The 13,970-nt window shown below is 52.2% G+C and overlaps 1 protein-coding gene across 1 annotated transcript in view; it reads left to right on the top strand.

Annotated features, from left to right (window-relative positions):
• Positions 1 to 2,182: 2,182 nt before the first annotated feature.
• The window catches only part of SORL1 (sortilin related receptor 1), a 154,401-nt gene continuing 142,613 nt past the window's right edge, over positions 2,183 to 13,970 (top strand). The window contains exon 1 of the mRNA XM_041770729.1: positions 2,183 to 2,556. Coding sequence (XP_041626663.1) covers positions 2,302 to 2,556 — 255 coding nt within the window. The 5' untranslated portion in view covers positions 2,183 to 2,301. The remainder of the gene's footprint in view (positions 2,557 to 13,970) is intronic.

The raw sequence follows: 13,970 nt of genomic DNA, 5'->3' as shown, positions 1-13,970 counted from the left end.
GACTAGAATGCACATCTTCAATGCACCTGCCCGTGATACTTCTATCTGGGGCCTTGACAACTGTACTTATGTTTTTCTATCTATAGAATTCTGACACTCTGAACAGTCCTGTGTGATAGACAGGGATGAAGATCCCTTCTTTGTAGATAAGAAAATCGAAGCTTGGAGTCCTCAAAGTTAGAAAGTCAGTTCTCCTAACTCAACATTCAGTGCGCTTTCCATTGTGCCCTGTAGTTAGGAGGCACACATGGTCTCAGGCTTTGCCGATCATCCACCTGAGAATGGCCTGGAATGTAGATAATGACTACAGAAGAGGGCTTTCAGGGAGTAAATTAACCATGTTTGAGCATTCCTGCCAGGCGTCCAGCTTCTAAGCTGCATATCAAAAATCAAAATCAGGAAGGAGCCGGCCCTGCAAATTGCCATCTGAACCTCAAACCAGCAGTTTGTGCGGAGAAAATGGGCTGCTTCTCTTCAAATCCACACGTAGGGGACATGTTGTCTCTGTTTTCTGCTGGGGTTCTGACACTTGCTCTTGTAGAGAAAGTTCTCATTAAATATACGTTGACAGAAACAATAATTGAATCATCTGCAGGCGGTTGTGACTCTAGCCACCTTCCTCTCATTTTCCCTTGGGGGTTAAAAGGGGGTGTGTGTTGCAGTGTCTATGCTCTTGGTCCCGGGAGGCCGCAGGGTGGTCCACTCCTGGTAAGGTGGTCCCGGAGGGGGCAATGCTGGTCTAGATGGAGAGTGGGAGCTGGCAGTGGTTCTGTGGCTTTCCCAGGGGATGAGTGATTCGCTTGGTGGGGAGAGCTGGGTGGTTCTATGATTACATTGAGGTGGACAGAAAGTGGTGGGCAGGGAAACCTGACTGGGGAGAAAACTGGAGCTGGGAAGAGATGGGGAACTGCAGAATCTGAGGCCAGACCTCAGCAATTCTGGGGTGGGGGAGGGTGGCAAAGCTTTGGGTTGGAGGAGGTGAGGAGGGGCGGTCTCTCCTTTGGCAGGATGGTGCTGGGCAGGGGAAGGGGCTCTGCTAAGCTAACTAGAGAGGACTCCAGAGCAGGGGGCGGTATCAAACGACTGGTTTGTTGAGAACGAGGAGCATTTTGGGGGAGCTGAACGGATCACCCCTTCCTCCCTTGAAACCGAGCTCCTGTACAACCACAGAAGCAGTCTCGCCTTAATCCCCGCTCCTTCTTCCGTCTTTAGTCTTAACAAAACCCAGGATCTGAGTGCAAAGCACAGTGAAATATAAAATGGAATAGACGCCGGGCCACAGTGGATAGGCCTTGGCTGTTCCTACAAACCTGCAGAAACATACTTAAGCTCGGGTGTGCCTCAGCAGTTCCATCTGTAGGAAGAGAGGGTCTGGATCTTCCAGCTGAGGTTAGGGATAAACGTGGGTCCTGCTCACTCTTTTGAGCATCTCCCCCCCCCCCCCCCCCCTTAGAGGCAAGGCTTACAGGCTTGTAGAGGACTTGCAGAAGGTATGGACTGTTGGCTGACCCCACTGGAATATATCTGTTTTGCAGCCGAGGTAGCGTGGCTCAGGGCTTGGTCACCCTGGAGGGTCACAGACCCGCCGCCGCGCTGGGTCACTACGCACAGGGATTCAGGCGTGCAAGGATGTCGAAGCGTGCACTTGTCCAGGCACGCGGGGCCCCTGGTCAGGGGAGCCCTCGCGGCCGCCTGCTGCCTCCGTGCGGGGCGCACGTCGACTGCGCTCGCGGCCCGGGCAGCTCGGCCCCATGGAGGACGGTTTTCGGCTGCGGCCGCTGCAAATAGGTTTTGATGCCCGGGGAGAGCGGTGGGGACCCTGCGAGCCTCACAATGGGGGCGGGCTCATCGGGACCGTAGTTTGCCCGCTGCGTGCTCCGCGTGCTCGGAGCTAATTTTCTCTGGCTCCGGGGCTCTGGGTCGGAGGTGGGGGTGCGGCCGGGCCCCGGGGCCGCTGCAGTCGCGGAAGGCGCCCCGCCGCGGTGGAGGACGCCCCCGCCGCAGCACCCCGCACCCCCGCACCCTGCACCCGCGCGGGCGCGCGCTGCCTTGACTTCCCCAGCCCCCGCGGGGGAGGGGCCCGGGCGCGCCGAGGCCGCCGAGCGCGGAAAGTGCGCGCAGGGGCCGCGGCTGCGGGCCGCACACGTGACGGCGCCGAGCGGAGCGGGGCGGGGCGGGGGCTCGGGGAGCCCCGGGAGCCCCGGGAGCGGCGCGCGCGGCCCCGGCCCAGCCGCCCGCCCGGCCTCGCGCTGCACATTCTCTCCTGGCGGCGGCGCCACCCGCGGCCGCGTTCGCCCGAACATGGCGACACGGAGCAGCAGGAGGGAGTCGCGACTCCCCTTCCTCCTCGCCCTGGTCGCGCTGCTGCCGCCCGGGGCCGTGTGCGCGGCGGGGGCGCAGACGCTGCTCGGCGGCCGCGCGCCCCTGCCCCAGGAGCGGGGCGTCCGCGTGCTGCGGGGCGAGGCGCGCGGGGGCCCGCGGGGGGCGGCCGAGGCGCCGGCGCGGAGGAGACGGAGCGCAGCCCTGCAGCCCGAGCCCCTCCAGGTGTACGGACAGGTGAGCGCCGCCCCCGCTCTTGCCCCCGCGCCGCCGCGGCCCGCGCCCGTCCTCCGCGGCCGCCTCCGGGCGCAGCCTCCGCTGGGGACTTGGGCGCGCATTGGTGTTGCTGTTGCCGGTTTGTTTTGCTCCCCCCCCCCCCCAGGGGCACGACCGTCCGCACTTGCATCCATGGCATCGGGCTCGCCTCCTTCCTGTCGCCTTTAGCCCGCGTCTTGCAGGGACCTCGCGGGGTGCGAGTGCCCGCTCCCCGGGGTGTGTGCACGCCCGGGTCGCGTCCAGCAGGTAGAGGAGGAGTGCGGCGTCCTCTTCACGTGTGGATGAGGAACCGGGTTGCTTGGGTGTAGCGTCCGTTGGCGGTGGAGGCGAGCACCCTGCAGTCGCAGGACTTGCACAGAGCAGTGAGGGGCGGGGGTGCCCCTGCTTATTACCATTTTGAAGCTCAGTTAAGGTGGGCAGACCTGAGCAGGGCTGCCGTGGTCTGGCCAGAGCAAGGGGTGTGTGTGTGTGTGTGTGTGTGTGTGTGTGTGTGTGTTGGGGGGGGAGAGGATGTCTGTCCGGTTCACCATCCCCCTTTGAGCTTCTGACTTTATTCTCGGACAAGAATATTAACTCCTGGCACTTCGGGATTTGAAAGGCTGCAAGAATTTGGTGGGCACTGCTATTCAGAAAGTGATTTATTTCCGGCCAGGCAACGGGTCTAATAGATCATCAGGAACATGAATTTCACTTTTGCGGCCAGGCTTAACTGCTGCGGAGAGCACAGCGGCTCTGTGGGCTGGTATCAGCGTTGGCAAAATTAATTTGACTGTGTTCCTGCCTCGTGAGACTCCTAGCCCTGTGGTTAAGATGGACCTCAGCAAAACTAGGAGGTCAGGTGAGGTAGGAAAAGTGGGGACCAGACGAGATGGTGAATCGAACGATTTCTACAGTCAGAACGTTCCGATTTGAAGCAGAAGTTAAAAAGCTTAGTCTGAATTCTGCTCTCTTCACTGATTTTCTTTAGCCGTTTCTTCAGGAAACACACAGTTAAATATTCAACCCTTGGAGCCAGGAAGGACCTCATAAAGCATCTCACCGGTTGTGCCATTTTGCTGATGAAAAAAAAAAAAAAATGCAGGCTGGGAAAGGTGAAGTGACTAGCCCAAGGTCACGTGGGGCAAGCTTGCGCGCTGTTTAGTTTTGTTGGCATTGTCTCAGTGACCTTTGGGTGATCACATAGTTGCCCTCCCTTTATACAATGTTCCCTAAATAACTCCTTTCTAGAATAAAACGTATATGGCTGTAAAAGGGGGTAGGGATGATGGCAAGTGGGTGGGAGCATTTGACTTGCATCTACTGTCAGGCCCCGGGATAAGAGCGTGTGCCAAAGGGGCATGTAACTGCTGTGGGCAAGGGCTGCTGGAGCCTCTCTGCTCCGTGTGTTTGTGGGTCCCGACCTTCTTCCCCCTCCACCCTCGTCTGAGACTTCTTTTTTTTATGTGGAAAAGAAGACAGTAAGGTCCTTGCTCTCAACCGGCACAGCACCATCCCGACGTTGGCTAGGGGAGGGAAGAAGAGAGACTGCCTTCTTCGTGGAGTCTTTCCTGCCACCCAGCTCTGCTGTGGGCTTGAATCAGCTCTTGAGGGGCAGTGGGGGGGACTGGGAGTAGGGAGGGCTGGGAGTCTCTTCTCCCTGGAGCTCAGGTCCCCGGCAGCTATAGTTTTGGCTGAGGGAAGAGCATCCTAGTCTGAAAAAGATGAATTCAGGTACCATTTCTTCCGTGGGCTTGGTTTGAGAGGGCTCCTGGGGCCTTGGGGCAAGAAAAAGACGAACTGTGTTCTCATTGAGAAGGACTCCCAAACCCTTGGCTTTTCTATTTCTGAGGCAGCCGGTTTGAGTTTGGTTCAGTTGAAGGATGGAGAGCTATAAGCAGTCGAACTCATAAAGAGGAATTGCTACCAAGGGTGAAGGCCCAGGGCAGTGTTTTCTCTGAGGCCCTGAGGTTAATAAAAGTGGGATTAACTTGGATCTCTAAGGATCTCAGCTAGATAGAAGGAAGAACTTCCTGGTACTGGGCTCCCTGCCACAAGCATCTCTGACACAGCCCCTTTAGGCTGCGAGCGCAGGGATTGGAGGCTGAAGGTGTTTGGCGCGCCCTTCTTGGAGCTCTGGAGTAACTCATCTATCTGGAATGACCTTTCTAGCCAGGGTGACCATTTGCCTCTGTTTTCCCCCCAGGACAGACCTAGTTTGTAAGTTGTCCCTGCTGGTTATAAAAGTGCTTGCCTTGCTCTCAAGGGTCAGGATGCGGACTATGAATTATATGGCCATTCTGCTTCTAGCTCTAAGCCAAGTTCCATTTCATCCCCCACACGCCCCCACCCCTATAACTTTTCAACCTAAGGAATTGCATGTTATCCCATAGTATCACTGGAATCGAGTGTGGTTCTAAGTAAAGACGGGCATGCAAATGAGGGAGAGTGGGGAATACTTCATCCCTGCTTTCGGAAAGTTTAACAAGTTAAGGAGTAGATAAAGTTGATGCAGATACAGATATGTGACCTGGACAAGAGCAAATACACACGGACACACTAAAGCAGCTGCAGTGCTACAGTCGGGGGTTAGTGGGTTGTGGGATACGGGAAGGGACGGGAGATGGAGGCAGAAGGTCAGTGGGCTCAGACGCTCTGCAGCTTCTTGCCCTCTGACCTTTGAGTGAGGTTAAGAGGATGCCTGGCAACACAGATTAGGGCTGGAAGCCAAAGCTGTCTGCCTGACCTGAGAAGCTGCAGGGGCGACATTAAGGCCACTAGCTTCGGGAAAAGGAGCCAGGAGGGCTTTTGCACGGAGATACCTACCTGCAGCTGAGAAGGAGCCCCGTGGTGGCATATCGGTTCTTTTTCTTTGGCTCCACTAACCTACAGAGTAAACTAGGCCTGGTTCTTGTGATCCTATTCATCCTCATGTTCTCTCTCTTTTTTTTTTTTTAAAGATTTTATTTATTTATTCATGAAAGACACAGAGAGAGAGGCAGAGACACAGACAGAGGGAGAAGCAGGCTCCATGCAGGGAGCCTGACACGGGACTCGATCCCAAGATCCTTGGATCACGACCTGAGCCAAAGGCAGATGCTCACCCACTGAGCCACCCAGGGGTCCCCAGCCTCATGTTCTCTAACGTGGGAGACTGGTTTCTGCCACGATTCCTTCCGGGCATGTTTATAATGATAAAGTCCGGTGATAGCCCGGAAAACAAGCTGCTCTCAGATACTAGGACTTTTCCATCCAAGGTCAGAGTTTAGAAGTTGAGCCCCTTCTCAAAGACACCAGGCCACAAAGGGGGATTCCCTAATTCTTGCCAGACTTGAGTTTCTTCCTGACTTGCTGTCTGCTCCGTGCGTCTGTATCATCACGCTTGCTTTTCCTCTGCCTGAGATGGTCTTCCCCCACTCCCGTCTTTGCTTGCAGAACCCCAGTTCCCATCTTCAGCATCCAGAGAACACCTCGTGGTATTCCCAGGCTCCAGGGGGAAGAGTTCTATTGAGCTTGGTTACAGCACTAACAGCCTTGTGTTATAATTGCTTGTTTGTCTCATCTCCCTGTTTGCTCCTTGAGGGCATGGATCAAGCTTTCTCTTCTCTGTGACTGGCACTTGGGAGGCCCTTAATGAATATTTGTGGACCGACTGCCCACTTGGAAGAAGAGAAGCCTGGAGGGTGGGAAGCACATCCAAGTTACAGAAAAGGTATTTATAAGGAGGACCATGGCGAGCCCACAGACCGAGAGTGAAAATGAGTTGGCTCTCTCGGTGGTGAAGGGGAGTGGAATCCTGATGTTGCTGTGCTGTCTTGGGGGTTATTTTGAATAAAGAACCGGGATTCTCTGGTACAGAATCCTCCCTTTTAGGGCTATCATGGTATTGCTAATGGTATTGTTTTGGGGAGAAATCCTTTGGAATGAAGCGCAAAGCCTAACAGGATTTACAGGTTTATTTTCCTTCCAATGAGCTCTCTCTTCATAATTCCTGCTTTTTAGAGGCCAGGGCATATTCAGTGTCCTGATTTGAGACAGAAAATAAAGTGTCTGTTACAGCACAAGGGCCTGGGACAAAGAGCCTCCTTTGGGGGTGGAATACTGTGTAGCTTTAGATCTCTTTCGAGTAGATTCTTGCATGATACACTTGCTTGGGAAAGAATTGGCTGGTTGATTCTGAAGTTGGGATGCTTGACCTGTCTGCTTCCAGAAGATGAGAAGGCAAAAGCATTTGCTGTTTCACATCGGCTCCTGTGTTGGTGAAGAGTTGCCTGGTGTGTTGGGTTGGCCGGTGAAGGACGTGACCTTGAAAAACTTCCTGGTTCCACTTGGCGTTTCTTCTTACCGTGTGCTGCTCCTTGCTCGGTCTCTGGTCTCTGGCTACCGTTTAGTTCGTTGAGAGCTTGTTGAGAGCTTGTACGTCTTGGGACAGGGTGGCCAGAGACTGCCAGAGGTGGAAGGAATGGGAGGGGAAGGGGACGGAGGAGGGGTGAGGAGATGGGAGACGTAAACAGACGAAATGAAGAGCCATCCCATGTGTTTATTTAGCCTTCAGCGGGCAATACATGTTTATAAGATAAAATTTGTACAAGAGTATCAGGAGAAGCAAATTTCCCTCCCTCTCTAGTCCCCTGTGTATGCTCTCTTTTCAGTTGGCAACCACTCTCCTCCGTGTTTCTGTATGTTTTTCCAGAACGTTCTCTGCATATACGGTGTAGATGTACAGAAAATTTGGGATTTGTGATATCAGGGGCTTTCTGTTATCCATAGCCCATATACCATGAATAATGGCCTTAACAAAATGTATTTATGGCATATGACTGTCAAAAGGTAGGGAGTTACCTGAAGCGTGTCTGAACGTAAGATAGACTGTTCCGTTTCCTCTAGGCCACATGAAAAGAAGACTCACTCCCCTTGCTCTCTGAGGTCACCTGCAGGCCAGGAGAGTGACACTGAAGCCCTGGTTTCTAGGCAGGCTGCTGGAGAGAGCGCAGCTCCCTAGAGATGGAGAGCCCAGGTTTGTGAGAATGGTAGAACATAGAGACCACGGATCTCAGTTTTAATTCATGTTCTTTTCGAGAATGTTTTCTTTATGTTCTGTAAGATGAAGTTAATGGTATGTTTAATAAATTGCTTTGAGACCTGGGATCCAGGAGACAGATCCCGATGGCAGCTAACATCCCAAAGCAAAAGACGGATGTCATCGGGGCATTGCATTGTCATATTTTGGTCTGTTCCTCCTTAGAGAGGACAGCTGTCTTTGTGTTGTCATTGTTTAATCCCAGAGCCGGAGATAGATGGAGCCTGCCGTGTCCTGTCCACTGTAATGGACAGACTGGAACATTCCACTAATCTGGAGAAGAGGTTAATCCCAAAAGTAATAACCTACTTACCTTTGCTGTGTATTTATTTAGGCTTTTTATTAATGTGCCCATTTACCTGTTTACCTTCCCAATTAAATCTTGCTTAGGTGAATATTAAAAATAAGTTTCCATTCTTTGAGGAGCTGATCTGTGAAATGGCTGGCATAAATGTGTTCGGGGAAAGCCAGTTTGGCGTTTAGAATTTTCGACAATGATTCAAATGCGGATAACCGAGAGTTCACTGCACAGAGATAGATTCAAGTTGAGGTACTATGCCAACTTTTCCCTCCACTTTTAAAGATTTTGTTGTGATGGAAGGTGTAAGGGGAGCTCGCTTCATTTTGGTTTAAATATTTGAGGATTAGTATTTCTTCAGAAGTGGTCTGGGCTGCTAAGGGTAAGGCATTCTCCTTGTTGAGCACAGAACCTTCCATGTATTCTCTAGCTACACCCAAATCCATTGGCACAGGGCATATTCAGTCTAGCCACGTAGATGCAAAAATCAATTTCCCTCAGTTTAAAATGAGCCACAGTTAATTTCGACCTAATTTATTGGTTTATCGACCTGTGGACCTAGGGCCTTCGAAGAAGTGGCATGGGCAGCCTTCTAGCATTGAAGTGGCTGATAATGCTATAAATCAGAGAAGGCAGGGTCGGTGGTTGCTCAGCATCAAGATTTGGGTCGTCTCCTACCTTATTGTGAGACCTTCACCTTTTTATTATCACATGAGGAATGCTTTGTGCATTTTGGGATGGGTCTCATAAAAATAGGGCTTCATAATCATCAGGACCGCAGTGGGGAGTTAAAAATAAGCACAATGTTCTGTTAACCACTGAGTCATTGTTAATAAGAACAGTGACATCCATGACCATATCACATTTGCCAGCCTAGAGCCAGAAGACCCTGTCTTCCTGGGCTCGTGGTGAATCTTCTGACACAGTTCCTTGATAGCTCTTTCTACGATGCCAGAGATGTTCTGTATCTGTGTGGTCCCATGTGCGTGTCGACCAACATGTACAGTGATGGAAGACTTGAAATGTGGCTGGTATGATCAAAGAATTGAATTTATTTTCTTTCACTTAATTTTAATCAACTTAAATTTAAGTTGAGATGGCCACATGTGGCCCTTGGCTACGGTGTGGAAGGCCTAACTTCAACAGGTGGCGGGAAGCCTGCTTTTCCCCATGCTGGGCAACCTCCCCGTCACCCAGGAGAGATGCTGTATTTACAGCAAAGGCCTGCGTTTGATCCCACTACAGACGGCCAGGGGCAAAGCAGGAGTTGAGGACTGTAGTCTAAAGCCAGGTGTCGGTGGCTGTGGACTGCCAGGTTGGGTGTTGGGAGACAGCGGCCCCTCCTTCCTAGGTTGGAAGGCATCAGTGACCCTGGAGGGTACAGTAGGTGCAGTGGTTGGGGGGGCGGTGGGCTTCACGGTTGCCTCCTTCCATCAATCACTTGGGTGATGAAGGCTGACCTCTGTGCCTTCACTTTTTTTTTTTTTTTTTTAAGATTTTATTTATTTATTTGGCAGAGGGGATCCCTGGGTGGCGCAGCGGTTTGGCGCCTGCCTTTGGCCCAGGGCGCGATCCTGGAGACCCGGGATCGAGTCCCACGTCGGGCTCCTGGTGCATGGAGCCTGCTTCTCCCTCTGCCTGTGTCTCTGCCTCTCTCTCTCTCTCTCTCTCCCTGTGACTATCATTAAAAAAAAAAAAAAAAAAAAAAAAAAAACTCTCTATTTATTTGGGAGAGAGAGAGAAAGAGTGAGAGAGCCCAAGCAGGGGGGATGGTAGGGAGTCCAATGCAGGGCTCGATCCCAGGACCCTGAGATCATGACCTGAGTGTTAGGCAGATGCCTAACCGGCTGAGCCACCCAGGTGCCCGGGTGCCTTCTCTTTGCAGATGGCCTTGCATGCACAGCTCCCTTGCCCCAACCAGGCTTTGCTGGGGTGCTGAGCAGATCCGTCCACATCTGTTGAGCAGTGAAAGATGCAAACGATGTCTCAGCAGCGGAGCCATCTCCTCCCTGGCCCTGCCCTCCGCTTCCTGTGCGCTTACTGACTTACCTCGACGGAGCTGGGTCTGTCTTTCATCCCTGCGACCCTGCAGGCTGGCATGAAGACAGACAGCACGGGGCGTGTGGTCTTCATCACTGCACGGAGCCCCCTTTCCCGGCCGGCCCCCTAACTTAGCATGCCGCTGCTGTTGCTGCTGCTGCAAGCTCTTGGCTCGGAAAATCGGGACCCTTCACGATGATTTATCTCCAGTCCCCTGAATTAGATTAAAAACACAGCTACGAATTCTCAGAAAGGCAGGCTGATGTGATTATGTCCCAAATCGGAGTGGCAGACAAGGGCAGTAAGAAGATGTACTTATATCGTAGGCGTTTTGTGTTTTGTGCCGCGTGGGGGCCAACATGCTGTGTGTTATTCAACCCACCCGCTTTGTTGGGGCTCGAAATGAAGAAAGTGAGTAATGTGGCTTCTGTTACTTCGAAAAGAGACCAGCCTGCTCAGTAGGAACATTCGTTCCCAAATGACTATGGATCTAAGAGGGGAAGAGGGCTAGGGTCATTCTTAAGTAAAATAGATGTGGGTTTGAGCCAGTGAGTGGGTCCCGAGTTGGGAGTTTAGTTGGTACTGGGCTGGGATCCCTTTTACTCCAGTGGGCTGGGGAGCTGAGTGGTGTCATGATGCACTTGAACTCCTAGGAGACCTCTGTCCAGAAGAAATTGGGAAAAGCCAGGATGGTCTCACCTGGACAATGACCTTGGAGGGCTGGGGTTCAAAGTGACCTTGGGTAAAAGGCTCTTTAGAGGCCATCATTGTGGATGCTTGAGTGCTTGCCTATGAGATGGGCTGCGGATGGGGTCCAGGTCCAGATAGTAGAGGATCCTGTTGCTTGTTAGCCCGGGGGATGCAGGCATAGATGACAGTTCCCTGTGGGTCTGCCTGTGGGACCTGGGAAGGAAGGCCAATGCTGACCTGCCCAGGGATCCCTGCAGAGGAACCCAGTGAAGACAGGGAGTGGGGACAGAGTGGAGGTGGGCGAGAGGCCTGGGGACTGCGGGAGTGTTTGGGGAGCCTCAGAGTGTTTGAAACCTGTGCTCTGTTGTTTGTGTCACAGGAGACCAGGCCCCTATGCCTTACCTCTTCTGTCATACTTAGGCCTCTAAAGTTCTCTCACTGAGAGAAGTTTTAGAAAAAAATCTTGCAGTTAACTGTGCACATGGCTGGCTGGTTGGGCATAGTGTAGGGCTGCTGCTAGTGATGGGAGGGCTGTCGCAGAAACAAGGCCTTGAATCTTCAGAGACAGATGGAGGCCTGTGGACTCCGACAGGGTGAGAGGCCTGTCCGCTCTGAGCTGGGGGCGTTGAGCTAGCAGGGAGGTACCTGGTGGTGGTGGTGGGGACGTGCTTCCAGTGGGCACCTTCCCTCCTGCAGCTCAGAAGGCATCTCACATCACTGGGGAGTCAACGTGCTGTTGGGTGGGGTGTGTTCTGCTCTCCATAGCTTCCCTCAGTGTGGTACAGAAGCCACCGGTAAGGTGAGGGCTTGATGCAGGATTTAAATGTGTTTCTTTGGTACAAGGAAAGTGCTAGAAATCAGTGCCACCTGTGCACGGGAGCCTCGGGGACCCCAGGTTTCTGAGCTCGGCTCTGCAGTGGGGAAGACTGCCTGGATGCCACTCTTGGCCATGGGTTCTGAGCTAGACTCAGGCGGGCCGTGTTTTTGTCATTTTAAGTATTCGGGGTCCAGATAGTAGAGACCAAGACTCTAACCCAGGCCTCTGACTTATCTGTGTTCTCCTTTGGTATATTTGCCTCTTGTAAGTATTGCCGTGAAAGTTTCGCTGTCAGCCAGGGATCCATAGCCTGTTTGCTGTGAACTCTCTTTTCTCCCTTTAAAACCTAGAGATGTCCTATAGTTCTACCCTCTGCTTGGCTCTCCTGGCTACACTGATTTTCTTATAGCTTTTCAGATATGACAGTCCCCTTTCCCCAGTGTCTCCCCTTTCCCTGGCTTTTGCTCTGCTCTGCCCTGGGTCCAGACCTTTCCCCCTAACTCCACCCCCTTTATCCTGTGTGGTACCTGCTGTAGGTCATGTCTTCAGTCTTTGGGGCAGTCACACCCTCTCCCCCACATGAGGTTATGCCCCTGCCCCCAGAAATCCTGTTTCCTAACAGCTAGCATGATGTCTGCTATAGAGTAAGTGCTCAATAAAGATTTATGAATGAACGAAGTGGGGGTGGGGGTGCGGGTGCTATTTATGGTGATGCTGCAGACCCAAAGAAGAAGAGCAAGGAAAGTGCATATTGTGGAGTTATCCTAAAAAGTTCTTGGAAATGGCTTGGGTTTATAGGTGAGTCCTCATTTGAGGCGAAGCCTCGCTCAGGTACAGAGCAGCCAGGTAACAAAGCCCAGTTTGAGGCTTGCCATAGCCTCCGCCTGTATGCCCAGCTCTGGGGTCCTGTGGAATAGCACCCCTGACTCGTTCTGTGCCCTTACCCTAGTTTGTAAAATGTAGAAGTTGGCTTAGATGTTCTCCTTCTGGCCTGGTATTTTCTTTTTTTAGTTACTTACCAGGTAGTAAATTAGGGGGTGATTATTTTCATGACATATTGTTCACAGGTTCTTTTTCATAGGGAGCCCTCCCAGAATAACAAAGCGGCTGTTTGCTAAATGACAAAGTGGGGTTCACCAGGAGGCGGTGCCACACCTAGAGGTCAGGGGTGGCTAGACGCTGCTTGCCGAGGATTGATCAGAAATAAAGGTAAATCTCTAAACTGGTACTGTAAGTCAGTGAAAATATGATGATCCCCTTTTGGTGGAGAGAAAGCAAAAGACATCTACCTATCTACCTACCTATCTACCTACCTACCTGCCTTCTAAAGAGAGCTCATGACTATAGTTAAGGCGATGATGGGGAAATGCTGTTTTTTCATCCATGATCATTCTCTCTTTGTTTGCTCATCTGTGAAATGGGCAGCCTGAATTTCTCAGCAGGGTAGTTCCTGAGTTCTGTGGGTGAAGCATCTTGAGCAAACTTGCGTCAGATGCGTGAGCGGACACATTCCCTGAGCAGGGGCTGTCTGCAGGGAGTCCGTAAACTAGATTCCAGCTCTCCTTCAGAGGTGGAGCGCCCAGGGAGGATAATGAGTTTGCTATATATAGTGAGGACACTGTCCTGAACAGGGACACGGAGGGGGCCGTCTGCATACCTAGCATTTAGGTCATGCAAATGGATGGTCTGAGAAAACCTTGTTATTCTTGGACCTCGGGAGTCTGTCTTTGGTTTCCTGAGGCCAGTCCTGAAGTTCAGGGGATTCAGCAGCCACCTCCGTCCTCGAAATTGAAGGACAGGGTATTTGTTTTATACTTCACTGCAGAATTTTAAAAATGCTGCTTCGCATTTCACTGCTAGCGAGTCGGAGGAAAGAACCAGACTACCTTGTTTGTCCTCCTCGTCCTGCGTTCTGGGGAGAAGCTGTGCAGGAGTGGTGAGGACCACAGGCTGTGGGTGTCTAGGACATCCTGGTCCTCGGGGTTTGACCGATTTGCAAGAGGTAACAGCAGAGGAAATGAATGGGGATGAGGTGAGCCTGTTCCATTAAGGCCCCCATCCTCCTGCATAAGCCTCAATGAGTATATAGATTTTGACGGTTCTGTTGTATTTATCTTATCACTGGTCAGACTTGCAACACTGATTTCCCCCCAGAAGTGCTCTGTGTACCCTTGACGGCGGGGGTGGGTGGAGAGAAATTATTTAAGAGCCTCAGAGTGCCTGGCACCTAGTAGTCCTCAGTGCCTTCAGCAGTAAGTGAATGCATGAGCAATCAGTACCTCCATACAACAAGCAATTTATTTGTCCTCCCTTCTATTTATAACGACCCAGAGCTTGGGGCTTGGGTGGCAGCAGATTCTTTTTCTCACTCTGAATAATAAGGCAAATCATTTAACCTCTTTGGAACGCCGGGGCATGCCGGGGGTGGGGGGGTGGGCTGAGCGACAGCGTGGGGGTGGCGTGGACTGTGTGGG

This window comes from Vulpes lagopus, chromosome 10 (assembly GCF_018345385.1).
Source record: "Vulpes lagopus strain Blue_001 chromosome 10, ASM1834538v1, whole genome shotgun sequence".
Classification (NCBI taxonomy): Eukaryota; Metazoa; Chordata; class Mammalia; order Carnivora; family Canidae; genus Vulpes; species Vulpes lagopus.
The sequence above is the reverse complement of the archived record's forward strand: the minus strand, read 5'-3'. Positions and strand labels throughout refer to the sequence as shown.